This window comes from Neovison vison, chromosome 11 (genome assembly GCF_020171115.1).
Source record: "Neovison vison isolate M4711 chromosome 11, ASM_NN_V1, whole genome shotgun sequence".
Lineage (NCBI taxonomy): Eukaryota > Metazoa > Chordata > Mammalia > Carnivora > Mustelidae > Neogale > Neogale vison.
The window spans coordinates 176,987,739-177,009,216 of record NC_058101.1 but is presented as its reverse complement, the minus strand read 5'-3'; the positions used below and the strand labels follow the sequence as shown (position 1 = coordinate 177,009,216).

The following is a 21,478-nucleotide window of genomic DNA, read 5'->3' as shown; positions in this document are numbered from 1 at the left end:
ATCACATTGATTGATTTGTAGATGTTGAACCACCCTTGCTGCCCAGGAATAAATCCCAATGGGTTGTGGTGAATAATCCTTTTGATGTACTGTTATTAGTTGATATCTTTTTTTTTTTTTTTAAGATTTTATTTATTTATTTGACAGACAGAGATCACAAGTAGGCAGAGAGGCAGGCAGAGAGAGAGAGGAAGCAGGCTCCCCGCGGAGCAGAGAGCCCGATGTGGGGCTCGATCCCAGGACCCTGGGATCATGACCTGAGCCGAAGGCAGAGGCTTTAACCCACTGAGCTACCCAGGGCCCCTATTAGTTGATATCTTGGTGAGAATTTTTACATCCTTGCTCATCAGAGACTTGTAGTCTTTAATTCTTTTTTAGTATGGCCTTTGTTTGGTTTTGAGATCAAGGTAATGCTGGCTTCATAGGATCAATTTGAAAGTTTTCCTTCCATTTCTATTTTTGGAACAGTTTCAGAAGAATAGGTAATAATTCTTCTTTAAATTTTTGACAGAATTCTGCTGGGAAGCCAGTGGGCCCTGGACTCTTGTTTTGGGAGATTTTTGATATTCAGTGTCTTTGCTGGTTATGGGTCTGTTCAGGTTTTCTATTTCTTCCTATTTTTAGTTTTGGTAATTTCTATGTTTCTGGGAATGCATCCATTTTTTTCAGATTGCCTAATTTTTTGGCATATAATTGCTCATAATATTCTGTTACACTTATTTTTATTTCTGTGGTATTGGTTGTGATCTCTCCTCTTTCATTCATTATTTTATTTATTTGAGTCCTTTCTCTTTTTGATAAGTCTGGGTAGGGGTTTATCAATCTTGTTAATTCTTTCAAAGAACCAGCTCCTCTAGTTTCTTAGCTCTGTTCTGTGTTTCTTTTTTTTTAATTTCTGTGTCACTGATTCTGTTCTAATCTTAATTTCCCATTTTCTGCTGGATTTAGGCTTTATTTGCTGTTCTTTTTCCAGCTCCTTTAGGTATAAGGTTAGTTTTTGTATTTAAGACCTTGCTTCTTGAGGAAGCCTTGTATTGCTATATATATCCCTCATAGAACCATCTTTGTTGCATTTGAAAGGTTTTGAACTGTTGTGTTTTCATTTTCAAATTTCATTTACTTCCATGAATTTTTAAAATTCTTCTTTAATTTCTTGGTTAACCTGTTGTTCTTTAACCTCCATGTATTTGTGGTCTTTCCAAATTTTTTCTCGTGGTTGACTTTAAGTTTTATATCTTTGTGGTCTGAAAATATGCATGGTATGATCTCAATCCTTTTGAAAGTGTTGAGGCCTGATTTGTGACTCAGTATGTGATCTGTTCTGGAGAATGTTCCATGTGCACTCAGAAAGAATATGTATTCTGCTGCTTTAGGATGAAATGCTCTGAATATATCTGTTAAGTCCATCTGGTTCAGTTGAGTCCTTTAAAGCCCTTGTTTCCTATTGTTGATTTTTTAATTAGATGATCTGTCCATTGCTGTGAGTAGCATATTAAAGTCCCCCAGTCATATTGTATTATTATCAATGAGTTTCTTTAAGTTTGTTATTAATTGATTTATGTAGTTGGCTGCTCCCAAGTGAGGGGAATAAATATTTACAATTGTTAGATCTTGTTGGATAGACCCTTTTATTATATATAGTTCCTTCTTCATCTCTTGTTACAGTATTTGGTTTAAAGTTTGTCTGATTATAAGGATGGCTATTCCAGCTTTCTTTTGTTGTCCTTTAGTATGATAAATGGTACCCTGCCACTTGCAGTCTGTGGGTATCTTTGGGTCGAAAATGAGTCTTTAGTAAGCAGCTTGTTGATAGGTCTTATTTTTTTGTGGGTTTTTGTTTGTTTGTTTTTTAATCTATTCTGATATGCTGAATCTTTTCATTGGAGTATTTAGTTCATTTGTATTTAGAATAATTATTGAAAGTTATGAATAATATGAATTTAGCACTAAATTCATATCTTTCATTACATGTAAGGTCACTGTTCCTATACAATGTCTCTGTTCCTTCTAGTCCTTGTTACTTTTGGGCTCTCTCTCCACTGAAAAGGCCCCCTTTAATTTTTCTTGCTGGGCTGGTTTAGTGTTTATGAATTCCTTTAGTTTTTGTTTATCCTGGAAACTATCTCTCTCTCTGTTCTGAATGACAATCTTGCTGGATAAAGTATTCTTGGTTGCTATTTCTCACAGTTAGTACATTGAATATATCATTCTAGTCCTTTCTGGCCCGCCAGGTCTCTGTGGACAGGTCTGCTGTGAGCCTTATGTGTCTACTTTTGTAGTTTAAGGACCTCTTCTCCTGAGCTGCTTTCAAGGTTTTCTCTTGACTCTGTAATTTGCAAGTTTCAGTATGTTGAGGTGTTGACCTATTTTTATTGATTTTGCAGGTAGTTCTCTGTGCCTCTTGGACTTGAATGTCTGGTTTCTTTCCCCAGATTAGGGAAGTTCTCAGGTATAATTTATTCAAATAAACCTTCTGCCCTTTTCTCCTTGCTCCTCTTCTGGGAATCCTATAATATGGATATTATTTCACTTTATGGAATTGCTCAGTTCCCTAAGTCCCTGTTTGTGATCTAACAGTTTTCTTTCCCTCTTCTTTTCAGCTTCATTATTTTCCACAATTTTAACTTCTGTATTACTGATTTGCTGTTCTGTTCCATTCATTTGTTTTTATGACATCCACTTGGGACTGCAACTGAGTTATAGTACTGCTAATTTTGGCCTGACTAAATTTTAATTGTCTTATCTCTACAGTAAGGGATTCTCTAGTGTCTTCCATGCTTTTTTCAAGCCCAGATAGTATCTTTATAATCTTCGTTTTAAATTCTAGTGCAGACATCTTACTTATATCCATATTGATTAACTCCCTGGCTGTGAATACTACCTCCTGTTCTTTCTTTTGGGGTAACTTTCTGTGTCTCAACATTTTGTTCATTAAAGAAAAAAAGAAAGAAAAAGAAAAAAAAAACCTCACAATAAGAACAATAATAAGAACAAAAATCTTCAGTAAGCATTTCTAGTGTGTACTATGTATACTCTGCTGTTACATTTGGCTGTTCTTTCCCATTGGTCTGTCCTCTCCAGAGTTCCTCCTTGCTTGTAGTAGAGAGTGGTTGGACCTTTAAGTAGGTGTTGTTTGATTTGTTTGTTAAGATAAACCTGGAAAAGAAAAGAAAGGAAAAAGAAAAAAAAAAAAGCCTGATCCAAGATGAGAGAAAAACAAAAGGAACAAAAATGCAGATGAAGAAATAAACAAAATAACTATGAGTCTAATTCCAAAAAAGAAGAAAGAAGGAAGTTAAAAGAGTAAGGAGAGAAGAAAAGAAAAAAAAGGTCATCCAAAAAACAAGAGAAAGAAACACACAAACCAACAAATGAACAAAAAATTATAACCCTGATCCCCCCAAAAAAAAGAGAAAAAAAGAAAAAATATATAGAAGATAAAATAATAAAAAGACATAGAAAAATTTGAATAAATTAAAAACTAAGGAAAAAAAAGAAACAAGCCTATTCCTATTTCCACCAGAAGCTGAGTTTTGGAACATTCTTTAATCAGTATACTTGGTACTTGGGGGGTACCTCTCTTGGTCTTCTGATTGAGAGGGCTACTGGGCTGGTTCACATGTGAACTTGCCCTTACAATGATGCCTCTGCCAACCACAGGGGTGTGACATTTAGTATGGGACTCCAGCCTCCACTGGAGCTACTTACTTTGTTTCTGTATGAAGTTCAACCATTTTTGTGGGCAGGAGGAGGAAGAGTGAAGGGGGAAGAATATGGCATCACCTCGCCCTCTCATCCTCAGGGCGGGGAACTTCTGGCTACTGCTCTTCAGGAGGCTGTTTCAGAAAAGCAAATAATCTCCCGTGTCCTGGGCTTTCTTCAGTTCCCTGTCCTTAACCTGTCTGTTCCTGGGCCGTCAGCATGCCCTACATCACAGATCTCCTGTATGTTATCTCTGGTCTGTGGCTGGGACTCAAAACTCCCACGTTTTAAAGGTCCTGGCAAGGTGCGGAGTCATCCCACACCCCCCTCCTCACCAGGAGAACTTTACGGTGCTCTGTCCTGTCCCAGAAAAGCAGTCACAGTGAGCACATGGAGGCTGGAGTCTACCGTAACACACAGTGAAAAGCTGCAACCAGATTATCTGTCATTTTTAGAAGAGTTGGTCCCCTATTCCTGTCTGTCTGAGAAAGGGAGTTATACAGAGGGTTGACTCGATTGTGGCAGATGCAAAAAGCTGCTGTAAGTTCCCCTTCCTGAGGATGAGACGGCGAGCTCTTGGCGTGGCTCCCAGCTGGCCCTTTGTTCTTGGAGAGGAAAAATTCACTCTTCCAAATATGCTCTGGGAAGGGCAGAAATCTCTCGCAGTGCGACCCAGAGGATCTCCTCACTTACTGTGTGATCCCTACCTGCTGCATCTTCTCCCGCTCTCTCCCTCTCCTTGACTTTGCTCTGTGAAAGTGGTTCCCTCTCCTCTCAGCCCCGTGGCTTTCCTCTTCCCCAGTTCATGGCTCAGAACCTCACATCTGCCGCATTCTGTCCAACTGTGCAGATTGTTTCCTTAATCCTTAGATCGTTTTGATCAAAATAGTTGAATGTTAATCTAGCTGTGTTTGAGGGAGGAGGCAAACTCAGGGTCCCCCTACTACTCTGCCATCTTAACTCCTCCCTCCTCTCTTTCGTCTTGAGGACATTTTTGTTGAATATAGAATTCTAGATTATCCGCTATTTTCTCTCAGCATATTGGTATTATTCTTTTCTTTGGGGTCAATGTTGCTGTTGATGTTAAGCTATCATTAAAATGTTATTTTGTCGAGGTGGATTTATGTACGTCAGCTATTTTCATAGTTTTAAATTTTTTTAAAAATTTGTTTTTTTCTTACGTTTATTAAAGTTGTGGAAAGAAAAAAAAAAAACAAGCATACACACTGATATACCTGCTGAGGATTTTTGATTTTTGAGTTTTAAAGTTTGAGGTTTGATATTTTTCATAAGTTGTGATAAATTCTCCACTATTGTATTTGCATATACTGCTTCTTTACATATCGTGTCTGTGTATAGTATTCCTGCATATTTGCTGTCCTTCTGTGATTCTAGTTAATTGTGTGTAAGACCACACAAAATCCGGCCTCCTATATTTTCTTGTATATTTTCTAACATTTTGTGTTTCTTTTTGGATAACTTCTTTTTATATCTTCTAGTTTACTGAGACTATCTTTATCTGTAGTCTGCTGTTAAACCTGTACATTGAATTCTTAATTTTGCTTATTATCTTTCATTTGCCAAATTTCTATCTAGTTTTTTCATACATGCTGTATTACTATTAGGGATTTTATTTCCCTATTAAAATTTCTGAGCTTGTCATTTTTCTCCCTGACCAGAGTAAGCAGGATGTTTTTGGTTATTATTTGATAATTCTAGTGTCTGGAGGCTTTATTGGATTGTACCTGTTTTTTTCCCTCCCCCTTATAGTTTCTTTTCTTTTTCTTTTTGAGTCGTTTTGGTATTTTGTGCCTTCATGTTATATTTTGGTAATATGTTGGTCAATGTCTTTGAACAGTTTTTGCTAAGAATAGCTTCAGAAGAATGATTATGCTGTCTTTGGTGGTATTAAATTTTTTTTCAGGGATAAGTTTCCCACCTTCTACTTCATATGCTGTATAGTAAATATTAATTGAATGTTCATTATGAGTTAGGCCTTTTATTAGATGCAGTTGATATATATAGACATTTGACTTTTTTCCCCAGGTAGCTCAACCATTTGGAGCCAGTTCTGTTTAAAAAGTGGATAATCTAACTTTGTAATACGATTTCTGACATTTTGAAGGTATTTGGTAGGGGCTGGTAGTATTTTTCTCATGTAACTGCTCTTAGATTTCTGAAAGTGTGAGGTTTTCTCCTGGGAGGTACCTTTCTGGAGAAATGGCTTTCTTACCCATGGCCCTTAATGCCAAATAGTTCAGAAAGCCTCCATAATCAGGACACTCTATTTTTAAAAAATAATTAATTCATTTAGAACAGGCAAGAGTATGAGTGTGCAGGGGAGGGGTAGAGGGATAGGGAGAGAGAATCTCAGGTAGGCTGGGTGCTGAGCACGGAGCCCGTCATGGGGCTCAATCTCATGATGCTGAGATCATGACCTGAACAGAAACCAAGTATCAGATGCTCAACTGACGAGGTGCCACAGGGCACTGTTTAAAAATATCTAAGTAATTGCCATCATTTAGAGCCCTCTATTAGGACTTCCTGCTCCTTGCCTGTGAGGATTAGGATGGTAATGGTGGAACTGTGTTCTGATTATTTCCAAATTACTCATAGAAAGAATGTTCTAAATGATAATTGCCTTTTTTTTTTTTGGCTTTATTCTGGTAGATTGTTTCCATTACTGTCATTCACATCTATCTCCTTTTAATGCAGTTTTAGGAAACTTAGACGTGTAAGGTGTGAGAAAAGAGATGAGGAGATGCTTTAAATTAATATCCTACCACCCAGAGGTGATACGTAGAGAATCAGAATACTTTAGTTGTTATTCAAACCAAGTATTAGGAGAAAGATCATCTTTATTACTGTAGGTGCCATCCAGGGATAATTAGGGGCAAATATCTTCATGGTAGTTCCCATAGGCTTACTGAAGAGCAATATGGAAATGTTTGTTACTCTCTCCATCAGGTAAAAAGCACCAGAAATGCTTCTGATTTTGTTAATCCTTTTCAGTATATTATGGTCAACTCCATTGTGGGGAAACAGATTTTTTTTAAATGGGTTGCTTTAGGATGAAACATTTTAGACATTGTATTTGTGAGAAAATGTTTCCCATCTACTAACTAGGAAACTTATTTAAAAAAATAATCTGTTTTGAAATGGTAGACTTTATGTAGATTTTTAAAAAAGATTTTATCTATTTATTTGACAGAGAGGGAGAGAGAGAGAGCGAGAGTGTGTGAGCACACAAGCAGACAGAGCATCAGACAGGGAGAGCGAGAAGCAGACTCTGCTGAGCAGAGTGTCTGATATGGGGCTTGATCCCAGGACCCTGCGATCATGACCTGAACCGAAGGCAGACGCTTGACTGACTGAATCACCCAGGTGCCCCAACAGAAGTGATAGACCTTATGTAGATTAGGATTAGGGACTCAAGTGTAGAAATATACACATGTCTGCACAGTTGTGTAGACACGTGTATATTTGTGGCTATTGGCTGGTTAGTGTATTCTTACAGAAAACATTGAATGTGTACTACATGGCAGGCAAGATACTTATCATATATAGATCAAAAATAGCAAATAAAAAGCAGTCACAAACCTCTGTCTAAATTGAAGTCTCCTACCAAATAAATAAATAAATAAATAAATTGAAGTCTCTTTTGTTAATTGGGTAATTACTAGCTACTGCTACTCTGACAGTGTCACCTGATGTCTGTTAGACCCAAACTCCTTTAGCTCTCCTAAAACCTGCTCCGCCCACAGTCTTCTCCACGTCAGTTAATGGTAACTCCTTCCTTCTTGTAGTTCGGTCCCCCAGATATTGGAGTCATCTTTGTCTTCTCTCTTTTTATTAGATTCTTCATCTTAATGACTGTTCCTTTAAAACGTATAAATAATCCAGACACTCCTCACTGTTTCCACTGCTGTCATGCTGGTACCTCATCAACATTTGAGTGGATTTCTGCAAGAACCCCTTGTATGTACTTTCTCCTTAAAATAGGAACCATGGTGATCCAATTAAAGTACAAGTCGAATCATGTTAAAACTCCTGCTCACCACTTTCCATTGTATCACCCCCCCCCAAGTTCCTCATTTCCCTAACAGTAGAAAGTCAGAGTCTTACAATGGCCTGTTCTCTCTGTTGCTGACTGCATCTCTCATTAGTCATTCCTTCCCCGACTCACTTCACTCCAACCCCATTGGCTTCCTTACTGTTCCCTGCGCACACAGGGCAGGATTTTACCTTAGGGCTTTCACACTTGTTGTTCCTTCCTGGTGTGCTGTTCTTTTCCCACATATCCAGTGCTGACTCGTTAGCACAGTGTTTGAAGTACCTGTCCTGACTGCTGTCGCTTCCTCCCTCCCCCTCCCTGCTTGGGTCACCTGCTTCACCTTCTCACTTTTCTCCATGGCACTTATCACCTTTGTATACTCTCCAGTTTACTTACTATGTGTATAGTTTGACTCACTCACTAGAATGCTCTGTAGGGGTGAGGATTTTTGTCTGCTTTGTTCATCATTTTATCCCTTGTACAGAAGGAGAGTGCCTTGTGCATAATAACGTTCAAGAAATACTTGAATGAATGATAATGTACTAGAGGACTCTTCCTCACAATATCATTAAAAGGGATAAGTAAGAAAAAGAATACTGAAAACAAGCCTTTTTTGTTATTGTTAATGGACTTGTGGTAGATCTTTTCTTTGTATGTGAGTCAAAACACTGCCTTTGCCTATTTATTTATTTGGTTACAGACAATTGACCTTTCTTTATCTGCTGGTCAGTTTGTTAAAATCCTTCAAAACCCCACATTCAAAGACTTTTTTTTTCAGCTGGTAGTTAATGGTACCAAAATGTCTAGGCAGACTGCTTTCCATTTCCAAGAGCCTAGAGTCTGGACTATTGACTTCTCTAGAGACTTGGGGCCAGTTAGCAAAGAGTGTAATATGTATATCCAGAACACAATGTGTCACAGAAAGAATCTGTTTCTTAGATTCTGTGGATGTACAAAAGAGCCAACATAGACAGGGATGCCTCCTTAATAACTATAATGCAACACAGTTTTCTTTTCCACTGCTATTCTTGGCACCACTGCTCAAGCTGATGAAAGAGAGTCTTTCAGGGCACTAAATTCCCCTGATAAAACTTCAATGGGACTTGATTTCTCAAAGATCCTTGGTGTATATGTGGGTGTTTTTCTCTGTAATCTTCAAAAGTGAAAATAGGACTCTCTGAATGTATTTTAGAGTTACTGCGTAAACCCATAACTAAAAAAGCAAACAAACAAACCCCGCCAACAACATGTAGAACAAATCAAAGCTGCATTTGTATACATCTCACATGGATAGCTCATGGTTTGTATAGATCTCATATGGATAGCTCAAGGTGGGCAATTTCTAGAAGCTGTTCTAGCCTTCAGAGTATTAAGCATGGGTCTCAGGAATTACCAGAAGGTTTAAACCTCAGACTCTAGCTGAAACTCTGCGCTGTGCAGTTTGCTTGTTGGTGGCTATCATGCATCCTCACTGGAAAGCCCATTCACATTATTTTCACATGGCTCCCTGTATGTGATAGTGAAGGGAACATAACAATGTTGTCCTGTAGAGTGAGAAAAGATTGGGGAAACATATAGCTAGTGTCAAATATTTGAGGAACTTTTATTATAGAATGTAAATAAAACTGAATTTTGGATAGGACTAGATAATTTCTAAGGTCTTCTTATGGTTTTATATATTAATGTAATTGATATGTTTGGAAGATATTTTCATGGGGGTATAATATATTATAACCCCAATAGTGAATATTATGTAGTAACTGAAATAATGTATTATATTTATTCTCATTTCTCTCTATTTTTTTCTATTTTTTGGTAGTTTATTTTCTGCCATTTTAAATATTCACTTATTGGTTGAGGACGTGATTTAAAATCTCAGTGAATAATTGCTATGACATAAGATCTTTTTCTTAATGTTTATTGTAGAGGTTCCAGAAACTTTAGCAGTTGCAGTGCAGAGGACTTTGAGAAGTTAACTTTAAATAAAGGAGGAAACTGCCTTCTTAATATTCCAAAGCCTGATGAAGCCTATAGTGCTCCTTTCTGTGGTAATAAATTGGTGGATCCCGGGGAAGAGTGTGACTGTGGTACTCCAAAGGTCAGTTTAATTTTTGATTTTTGCTTTGTGAAATTACTTCAGGATTTGGAAAAAATGGAATAGCTTGCTTTGGGCAACTGGCATAGGAGTTGGCAAAAGTTAGTGGCAAATGAGGATTGGTATTTTGCTTGTGGGGACATATTCCTGGGATTGGCCATGTCTTCCTTCCCAGACCATAACTAGTGGTGTCATCTGTTTTGATGTCAGGAAAGCACCATGTTTATTCTTCCATTTTTTGCTAACTTCTGCCATTTCGGTTACGGTTATTAGGTCATTTATTTGCTTTAAAGAACTAATCAGTTTTTCGGTTCGCTCTTCATTTGTAAGCTTTCACTATTCTGGCATTACCATTGCAAAATACTTTTTTGGTTGGACTCATTTTAATAATAAATTGAAACTGATCCATTTTCCAGAGTCCTTCAGGAACAAAATTCTTGCTACTTAGATGAGCATTCTCCCTTTATTAACCTTCAGTGTTGTGCGTCCTGATCTCTGTCAGACCTTTATGCACACTTAGCGCCATAAGCCCATGCCCATATTTATTATTATTATTCTGTATCTTACATATTCCTCTCAAAGTGGTCTGTGTAAAAGTCCTTTCCTTCTTGACCTTCCATTAAATTTTGAAGAAATTTGTTTAGATTTGTTTAAGCTTTACCATATTCTTAATGTTTTCCACAAGTACTTCTTCTGTATCTGACTGTATCTTCATGCTTTAGAAGCAGATGACTTCATGCTCTAGAAAGATAGCATGTATTTTATGATGGACTTATGGCGGGCCTTCATTATACCCTTGCTGTCAGGGACTTCTTTTAAATGTTTTATGTGGCAAAATCCTTACAATAACCTTAAGAGATGGATATTTTTTGTATTCTCATATCAGATGAAGAAAGGAAGGCCCTAACAAGGTTATGTTTAATTTCTAAATTAATGTTATAGTGTTTGGGTGACCAGGCTCTTTTCCTTTCTAGGCATTCTCAGATCTTTCTTCTTTAAATACTATATATCTTTTGCTTTCTCCTAACTGTTCACTTCAGTACAAAACTTTCTAAGGTGGTCTGTTTTTGCATTTTGACCTTTCACACTACAGAATTACTCTTTAAAAAAGAATACCACTTCTGTCTCAAATATCACAGATTTTGTTTTGGTGCAAAAGTTTCAAATAGTAAGTACAAGCAAAGTTCCCCTTTCACACCATTAATTTTTAAACTTCCTTCTGGATTGGTAATCATTCTTAAAAGGATAGTGTGTTTCTTTTTAGACTTTGTGTCTTTTTGCACACATATGTAAAATGTACATTTGTAAATCGTTTGGTTTGTCTTAGGATTTTTTTTTTTGCATAGCAGACTTAATATGTTGTATGCAGAGGTTTTTTTCTTTTTTTGTTTGTTTTCTATTAGTATATCTTGGGAATTTTTCCATGTCAATACCTTATGTAGACACAGTCTTTTAATCTGCTGATTAGTGTTCCCGTATAAGGATGTACTGGTATTTCCATATAAGGATATACTATGATTTCTTGAACCATACTCTTATTAATGAACATTTATTGTAAATAGTATTTTTTTGTTGCAAACAGTACATCCTTGTGCATATCCAGTGTCTATATAGGCAGGGATGCAAGTGTTTCTCTAAGTTAATTACATAAGGGTAGAATTACTGAACTGAAGAGTATATGTTTTTAAATTTTGTTAGAGGCTATGAAATTTCCTACAAAAAGGCTGTGTCACTTTGCACTTCTATCAATAGTTTATGGTGGCATTCGGTGCCCCCTACAGTATAGTCTTTCCAGGAAAGAATAATACATGTTTTCTTAAGAAGATTATTATTTCAGTTATTAATCTTTTCATATGCTTATAGACTATGTGCTTGTTTTTTTCTATGTATTCTCATTTTATGTCCCTTAACAATTTTTCTCTTGTGTCATTCATTCTTTTAAATTGATTTTTAGGAGCTCACATATTGTGGGCAAAGTCTGCTGTTTTGTATATGTTTTAATATTTCTCCTCTGTCTGTAGCTTAGAATTTAGCTTTTAAAAAATTAGTTAACTTTATCTTTTAGGGAAGTTTTAGGGTCACAGAAAGATTGAATGGAAAGTACCAAGAGTTCCCATATACCACCACGCACACCACACACACAATTTCCTGTACCCTCCACGTCCTGCAGCACAGTAACATTTGTAACAGTCGATGACTACTTTGACATGTCATTAACACCTAAAGTTTCCATTACGGTTCTCTCTTTTCTTCTCCCAACCTGTGCTTTTTAATTATAATTTTTAATTCATTTCCATTTTGTGTTCTATTACTTTTTTTCTAGTTGACATTTTTTTCTTCTGAGTTCCTTTATTTATTTATTGTTCATTTATTTATATATATTTAAAGTTTTTACTGAAATTCCAGTTAATATACAGTATAATATTAGTGTCAGGCGTACAATATAGTGATTCAGCACTTCCATATAACACCCACTGCTCATCCGGCCAAGCATACTCCTTGGTCCCCATCACTGTTTCATCTACCCACCCCCAAGCTCCCTCTGATAACCATCAGTTTGTTCTCTGTAGTTAAGACTGTGTTTCTTGGTTTGTCTTAGGATTCACTCTTGACATTTAGGTTTTTGTAAGATGTATTTTATTATATTGAAATTTGAAATTTAAATAAAGGAAAGTTTATCAGGTTTTTTTCCCCTTAAGATTTTCTGAATTTTGTATTTTGGCTTGGTTTATAGTACTTTTTTTTCAAGATTGTCATCATAAGCCCTCCATAATTTCTGTTAGCATTTTTGTAATTGAAAATTTTATATTAGCTCTTTAGTTGAGGGGGCCCATGTGGAATAAGCTAAGGGACTAACTTTTATCCATTAATGATCAGTTGTTATAAAACCATTTAAAATTATGCTTTAGGGGCGCCTGGGTGGCTCAGTGGGTTAGGGCCTCTGCCTTCAGCTCAGGTCATGATCCGAGGGTCGTGGGATCGAGCCCCGCATCGGGTTCTCTGCTCTGTGGGGAGCCTGCTTCCTCCCCTCTCTCTCTGCCTGCCTCTCTGCCTGCCTCTCTGCCTACTTGTGATCTCTGTCTGTCAAATAAATAAGTAAAATCTTTAAAAAAAAATAAAATTATTCTTTAATCATAAACAGAATTTCCATGTATATAATCTATTTCCTCATTCTTTTTTTTTTTTTTTTTTTAAAGATTTTTATTTTATTTATTTGAGAGAGAGAGAGAGACAGTGAGAGAGAGCACGAGCGAGGAGAAGGTCAGAGAGCGAAGCAGACTCCCCATGGAGCTGGGAGCCTGATGTGGGACTTGATCCCGAGACTCCAGGATCACGCCCTGAGCTGAAGGCAGTCGTCCAACCAACTGCGCCACCCAGGCGTCCCAATTTCCTCATTCTTTAATCTTTTATGAAGCCATATGTCTTACACAGTGTTTTTTTTTTTTTTTTAATTTATTTGACAGAGAACACAAGTAGCAGAGAGAGAGAGAGAGAGAGAAGCAGGCTCTGCACTGAGCAGAGAGCCCGATGCGGGGCTCGATCCCAGGGTCCTGGGATCATGACCTGGGCCTAAGGCAGAGACTTTAACCCGCTGAGCCACCCAGGCGCCCCTACACAGTGTTTTTGAAAACAATTTAGCAGCTTTCTTAAAGTATAATTAAATACAGTGTTAAAGAAACCAAAATTGGACTTAGATAATGAAAAGCTTTATTCAGAATAAAGACTATTGTAATAGGGAGAATGCTCTGATCTCAGAAATCTGAAAGCACCTTAAAATCAAATAAGAAAAGGCTTTTCTTTTAAAGGGTCAAGGTGAGGGCAAGTCAGTAGGCAGAATCTTTTAAGAGGAAGCTGGGTAAGCAAGGGGAAATGACCAGTGAGGTTTGATACAAAAGTGTTCTGCTGTAGTCAGCCGATTTCCACTAAAAGCTGATAGGAGGGAGGGGGTGGCACATTCCACTTTTTCTGTAGGGACAAGCAGAGCTCAGGGGCCTGTAGGAAAGACAGAAGCTTTACTAAAAAAACTAATAAACTATGTTAGGACAGAGCAAAGAATAAGAAATATGCAATTGAGAACACTTGGTCAACAATAAACTGCATATATTTAAAGCATACAAGTTGATACATTTTTGACATGTGTATACTTGGGTGAAACCATCATCGTGATCAAGGTAAGAAACACATCATTATTCCAAAAAGTTCTCTGTGACTTTTGGTAATCCTTTCTTTCCATTCATTGCCCACCGCCCTCTTGCTTTTTTTTTTTGTTTTTTGTTTTTTTTTAAAGATTTTATTTATCCATTTGACAAAGAGAGAGAGAGCACAAGCTGGGGGAGAAGCCAGCTCCCTGCAGAGCAGGGGAGCCTGATATGGGACTTGATCCCAGGACCCCAGGAACATGACCTGAACAGAAGGAAGTTGCCTAACCAACTGAGCCGCCCAGGCGCCCTTTGCATCCCTTTTTGTTCTCCTAGCCTCAGGCAATCACTGATCTCCTTTCTGTCATTATACCTTAGCGTGCATTTCCTAGAATTTCATGTAAGTTTCGTGTAAGTGAATTTCATGTTGTCTATCTAGCTTCATTCTGTCTGTTATTTTGGGATTCATCCATGTTGCTACCGTGTCAGTAGTTCATTCCTTTTTATTGCTGTTTATCACTGAGTAGTACGGATATGGTACAATTGATTTATCTTTTCGTCTGTTCATGTACCTTTGGGTTCTTTCCAGTTTTGGGCTATTAACACATAAAGCTGCTGTATGGGAAGACTCGCATACCAGTCTTCCTATGGACTTATGTTTCCATTTCTCTTGGGGAAATAGCTAGGAGTGGAATGACTGGGTCATTTGTTAGGTGTATAACTTTTCAAGACATTTTCAAAGTGTTTTCCAAAGTGTTTTTCCCATTTTGCATCCCTGCTGTCAGTGTATGGAAGTTCTAATTCTTTCACATCCTTGGTAACCCTTCACATAGTTGTTCAGTTTAGCTGTTCTCTTAAGTGTGAAGTAGTACCTCACGGAAGTTGTAATTTGCATTTCCTTAGGGACTAGTGATGTGGTGCCTGTTTTCAGTGGCTTATTTGCCATTTGTAGATCTTTTTTGATGATGTATCTGTTAACCTCTTCTCCACATTTTGAAAATTGGATAGTTTTCTTCTTGAGTTTTGAGAGTTCTTCTTATATTCTGGATATAAGTCCGTTACTAGATATGTGATTTGCAGATATTTTCTCCCAGTCTCTAGCGTGTCTTTAATTACCTTAACAGTGTTTTTGGAAGACTAGAAGCTTTACATTTTGATGAAAGCCCATTTTACCAATTTATGATTTATGGGCTCTGCTTTTTTGGTATTATATTTCAGGAATCTTTGTGTAATCTTGAGTTGCAAAGATTTTTTCCTAGAAGCTTGTAATTTTAGGGTTTACATTTAGGACTGTGATCCATTTCATCTGAATTCTTTTGTATGGTACAAGGCTTAAGTTAGAATTTATTTATTTATTTATTTATTTGATGCAGCCGGAGGGGCAGGGCATAAGCAGAGGAAGAGACAGAGGGAGGAGAGGCAGACTCCCCGCTGAGCAGGGAGCCTGAAGCGGGGCTCTATCCCAGGGCCCCGGGATTATGACCTGAGCTGAAGGCAGACACTTAACTAACTGAGCCACCCAGGTGCCCAAGGGTTCATTTATTTTTACATTTTTGTTGTGAGATGATTGTCAACTGATGGGAAGTTGCAAAAACAGTGCAAAGAGCCCCATGTATCTTCACCCAGTCTGCCCCCAAAGTGACATTGTATGTAGCTTCATGCAATATAAAAACCAGAACACTGACATTGATGCATTAATTAGATCACAGACATCATTCAGTTTTCACCATTTTTAACTACATTTGTGCAAGCGTAATTTTATTCCACTCATTGATTTATGTAGACACCACCTCAGTTAACACAGAACTATATTGTCATCACACAAAAAAACTCTGCTGTTACCTTTTTGTATTCATACCCACCCCCAACTCCTGCCCTGGCTACCCCTTCCCCTGGCTACCTCTACTGTTTTCTAGCTGTAGTGTTGCCACTTCAGTGTTAGATAAATGGAGTCCTAAGATATATTCTCTTTTGAGAATGTGATGCCTTTGAGGTCAGTCTAAGTTGTTGTATGTATTCATATTTCATTCCTTTTTATGAGTATTGTTCCATTGGGTGGATTTTACTGCAGAGAACTTGGAATAATGTTTATGCTGTTATTTCCACCAGCCTGCCTGGAGTTTGTTTAACCTTTGTCTAACCATGCAGAGTTTGTTTTTTTCCTAACATTTTGCTATTAGAAAAAAAAGAAAAAGGTTGCTATGAATTGTATTCCCCTGTTTATCATCAGAGAATTAAAGAAAAATATGGTGTTCATGATTAAAGAGATAAAAAGTTTTAGAGATAAATGTAAATTATAATAAAGAACCAAATAGAAATTACAGAAAACCAAGAAGTCCAATTTATGAAAGTTTCACTGGCTAGAACTAATAGGAGACTAATACGGCAGGAAAGAGTCACTGTGGGCAAAACTGATCAAAAGAAATACCCCAATCTAAAGAACAAATAGAAGAGTCAAAAAGAAAAATGAACAGAGCATCAGGGACATGTAGGAGATATCAAATAGTCATGTAACTGTTAATGAAATCTCAGGAGACAGCATGAGAGAAAAAGTAAAATAATGGCTTAAAACCCCCCTAATTTAGGGAAAAACATTGGCTTACAATTTCAGAACACCAAGTGAACCCATGCCAGAATCATTACAAAGAAAATTTACTTAGGTGTACTGTAATCAAAGTGCTGAGATGAAGAGAAAATAATGAAAGAAGCCAATAAAAACCAGTGGAACAAAGATATGAATGGCAGCTGATTTTTCCCCCCCTGAAATGCTAAGGGCCGGAAGACAATAGAATAGCATATTTACGGTTCTCAATAGAAGAAACTGTCATCCTAGAATTTCGTCATAGGACAAATATTCTTCAAAAATGAAAAAAAGCTTATTTCCTTGGGCCCCTCACATCCCCTCCTCCTTCTGTCCCTTCTCTTACTCTTTCCCCCTCCTTCTCCTTCTCCCTCAAACAATTCAGACCTGAACACATTAGCTGGAATGTAGAGGAGGTGTCTCTGTGGGTAGGAGGTTGTGGGATTTGGGGTGTGTGTGTGATAGGGAGACATGGAGGTTTAAAGTGGGGTGAGAGAAGCCAGGCGAGGTAAAAAGAATGGTCACATAATGTGAAGACACACCCATAAGAGAAGTCAGACCTTGAGCATGAAGAGAAAGGTATTGGTGGATGCTTAATTCTCTGTGATGATTAAAGAAACTGTAAGACTGAATGTATCCTCCTCCCCCAAATTCATATGTTGAAGCCCTAGCCCCCAGTGTAGCTATATCTACAGATGGGGCCTCTAGGCAAGTAATTAAGGTAAATGCAGTCAGAAGGATGGGCTTCTGATCTGACAGGGTTATTGCTCTTAAGAGAAGAGACCCCAGGGAGCTTTCTTGCTCTCTCTATCAGACCATCCACACTGAAGAGGAGCCTGAGCACATAGCGAGAAGGCAGCTGTCTGCAAAGCTAGGAAGAATGTCCTTCCCAAAACCTGACTTGGCTGGAACTTTGAGTTTGGACCTCTAGCCTGTAGAACTCTGAGATAATAAATTTCTGTTGTTGAAGCCACCAGTCTATGGTATCTTGTTCTGGCAGTTCCAGCAGACAAAAAGGCATTCTCTGTATGATTTCAGTCCTTTGAAAGATGTTGCTTTCAATGGTTGTCGCTGAAGAGTCACTGATAACTTCAGAAGGATAGTAAGTGATTTTCCAGAGAGTGACTGCTATAGCCCAGTTAGAAAGAAGATACTAGATCTACGATAAGACTTTGATTAATGAAAATTGATGACAATGACTCCTTTCTTTGTTGACAGTTATTTTCTTTTCACAGGAGTGTGAATCTGACCCTTGTTGTGAAGGAAGTACTTGTAAACTTAAATCATCTGCTGAATGTGCATATGGTGACTGTTGTAAAGACTGTTGGGTAAGTGTCATGAAACCGCTGTGAAGGCACACACATGGGCTGTGTCTCTCCACTATGTCAGCTTTATCCAATCCTAAAGCAACGTTAAATCACAATTAGAAAGCAGGTTCAGGATTCCAGACTCAGTGACAATTCACCATGTGATGAAACTGGGCTTCTTACTCGGCACCCAGGGCAGGAGAGAAGACAAGCCACACAAGGAACAAGATAACAGAAGGGCGCAGGAAGTGAATGAACCAACTCGAAGTCAGTCTGTGGGTGTGTGGTTGAGATAAGGCCTGGGTCTGCGGGTCAGCTCTCTGCACTCACCGCTTCTGATGTTCAAGCAGTGAAGGATCTTGCTTCTGTTTGGAGATAATGGAGATCATTGGGACAGAGCCTTCAGCGGCAGTTAACCATTTTTAGGTGGTCATAGACAAAGACTTTGACAGTTGGCTGCCAAAATCCTTCCCTTTTTAAAGGGATTTAATTAGTTTTGGGTCTCTGCAGACCTCCTCTGGTTCTTGGTGATCAGTTCCGGGGGGTCAGCTGTTGTGGGTCCTGGTGCTATCTCCTAGCTGCAGTACTTGCACTGCTCTTGTCATTGCTTGACACAGGCCCCTGCTTGACGTGGGAGACTCCATTTTGCTCTCTACATTCTACCCCATGATTCCTCTTGGCAAATTCTCTAAGGGCCATGCCAGGAGTCAAATATGTGTTAAAGCAGGATGGCAAGAGTAGTTTGGTAACATAGCAAAAGACATGTTTAGGTTACTTAATCAAGTTTTCAATGGAAATCAAACAAAATCAATTGAATTCAAACCATATAAGATAAGGAGCACATCAGATCCAAACAAGATAGATACATTAAAATGAATCAAGCAAACACGAATAAGAACTCCAGCTCAGAGTCACATTTAGTTGAATAAAGTCAAACAAAAAGAAGATAAAAATCAAAAAAATACATATGGAATCTTCAGTATAGACTCTTGATGTATCCAAAAAAGAACAGTGAGGGTATCGAGAATCATAGTCTTTCTGTGATTTTTTTTCTTTTTAAGAGTAAGAGTGCATATTTAACATTCTAATAGCATATTTAATAAGATATATAACAAAAGTGGTAACTGAAAGTAATAGAAGAATTTCCTTAATGGATTCCCAAATGTGTAGAGATAATTCCATCCCATCTTTAAAGGTTTTTAGTCAGACCATGAGTCAGAACAAATCACATGTTTGAAGGAGTTTGCTAACAATTCTAGAAAGGAACATTTATTATGTTTTCTATGTCTTTGTTTAATGGAGTTAAGTTAATATTAATCATGCTGAAGCTGCATGAAGGGCCTGTGTAGCATTTTTAAATGGGTTAGCTTGTTGGTTAAGGTTTTGTGGTCTGCTTTGAGTCCTTCCATGTTTTCATCCAAAAGTTAATCAATTTTGTCAGTTTTAACCCAAGGTATTTCTGTTATTTTAGTATGGTAAGATATTGGAAGAACTCTGTATGAATATTCTGAGATGTAGGTATCCATTTTGGTAACATTATTTATCATGTTATATTAATAGCATACAATATTTTAATACGTTCATTATTTATGGTGATAGTAGTATCCTTCATTTTAATGTGATTAAAGAATTTAACCTCTGAATAAACATTAGCACAAATTATTCAGTTAAAGAGTCCTATGTTAAAAAACAACTTTTCAGTGGGTGCTTTTGTTAAAGGAAAAAGATTAGCATTGATTTCCAATTCATGCCAGGTATAGTACATGTTATGAGATCATTGAAATACCATTTCTTTGGATCATGAATATCCATCTATCCATAGGGTTATACACGTTGCCAGAGTGCAGTATTACCTTGTATTTGTTGTTGCACAGCATATGAGTAATATGCTAGTAGGCTTCGACCTCCAATAGTCTTTTTTTTTTTTAAAGATTTTATTTATTTATTTGACAGAGAGAGATCACAAGTAGGCAGAGAGGCAGGCAGAGAGAGAGGAGGAAGCAGGCTCCCCGCTGAGCAGAGAGCCCGATGCGGGACTCGATCCTAGGACCCTGAGATCACGACCTGAGCCGAAGGCAGCGGCTTAACCCACTGAGCCACCCAGGCGCCCTCCAATAGTCTTAAAAGTGAAAGTTTACATTGCCCTGTATTGTCACAACCTGATGGTCTCAAGAGGTCTAATTGTAAAAGAGATTCAGTCCAGTTAGAAGAAGACATTTTTCCTGTTACTGTAATGTTTCTGATATCATTCCATGCTCTCTCAAGAAGGTTATTGATTCTTTAGCAACTAATTTTTAATTGTTCATTCAAATAGGTATTTCTCAGATTAAGTAAATTTTGTTGCAGGGCCTGAATCTTATGGTCGCTATTATACTTAAATTCCAGTTGGTATGCATGATAATCACACATAGTTCTATGGACAATAGAATGTAATTCTTTAAATGCTGAGAAAATTTTGGAACCTAAGTTTTCTACTGTATTGTGTAAGGGGTTCACATTTTTTGAGTGCATATAATTCTTGCTTAACTTTGGATTTCTGCTTCCTGAATTGCTGAGATAATTAAGTTAGAGATGATGCCTAGTCCTACCAGGAATTGTAAAGGTTTTCTAAGTTTTATTTTGTCAGTGGGTAGTAGGTCAGGTAATGCATGAATAGTCGTTAGCTATATAAATCAGTATAGATGAGTCAATTCTAATTACATTTTTACAGTTAGGGTGCTGTACTGACCACGTATGTTCTACCCATTGTGCATCTGATGGTTAGATGAATGAGAAGTATTGTTCCATATCTGGATTGTCCTCCCAAATTTTAAGTGTCAAATCTAGATCCTTTTCAGGAGATTCTAGGAGGTCTGGTGTGGTTGAGTCTGGTAATTGTTGTCTCTCTCTTCTCTCCTAATGTAAAAAAACCTTATTCTTTTAGTGATGTCTTAATTAAGCAGATGGTGTAATTAGCTATTTTTCTACACCGTGGTTGGGTCCTGTTACCAATGTGGCAATTTCTATTGTGGCAATAAGTGAAGTATCTGATTAGTTCAGCAAGACAGAGAATCTGGAGAATATTGATAATTATAAGTAATATTTTGCCCAGCAGCATCATTAGCAGGAAACTTGATCAACACTGGATTTTTGTGTTCCAACTGATAATGTAAGTGTGCGTGTATTAGACTTGTCTTATAATGAAAAGTACAGAGTAATAACCAGGAGCATAAAAATATGTATCAGCTTTTTTATTTTAAAGATTTTATTTATTTATTTGACAGAGATCACAAGTAGGCAGAGAGGCAGGTAGAGAGAGGGGGGGGGAAGCAGGCTCCTTGCTGAGCAGGAGAGCTCGATGTGGGGCTCGATCCCAGAACCGTGAGATCATGACCCGAGCCGAAGGCAGAGGCTTAACCCACTGAGCCATGCAGACACCCCTAAAGATTTTTTTTTTTCTGATCTGTAGTGGAAAGCCCTTCTAGTATGTAATTTTTCTTCAGGTATTCTAAGGTATGTCTACAGGAGCAAGGTCCTGGATTTTCTTAAGTTGCAACTGTCCTTTAGCCCCTGTAGTCCAAGAAATGTTTCTGTGCTAAGTGTGTCTATTGTTACCTCCCT

At 37.7% G+C, this 21,478-nt stretch overlaps 1 protein-coding gene across 1 annotated transcript in view; it reads left to right on the top strand.

The window, feature by feature from the left end:
• Nucleotides 1-21,478, top strand: part of ADAM9 (ADAM metallopeptidase domain 9) — a 151,811-nt gene that overhangs the window by 62,833 nt on the left and 67,500 nt on the right. The window contains exons 12-13 of the mRNA XM_044225334.1: nt 9,683-9,854; nt 17,807-17,899. Of these exons, the coding sequence (XP_044081269.1) occupies nt 9,683-9,854; nt 17,807-17,899 (265 nt within the window). The remainder of the gene's footprint in view (nt 1-9,682; nt 9,855-17,806; nt 17,900-21,478) is intronic.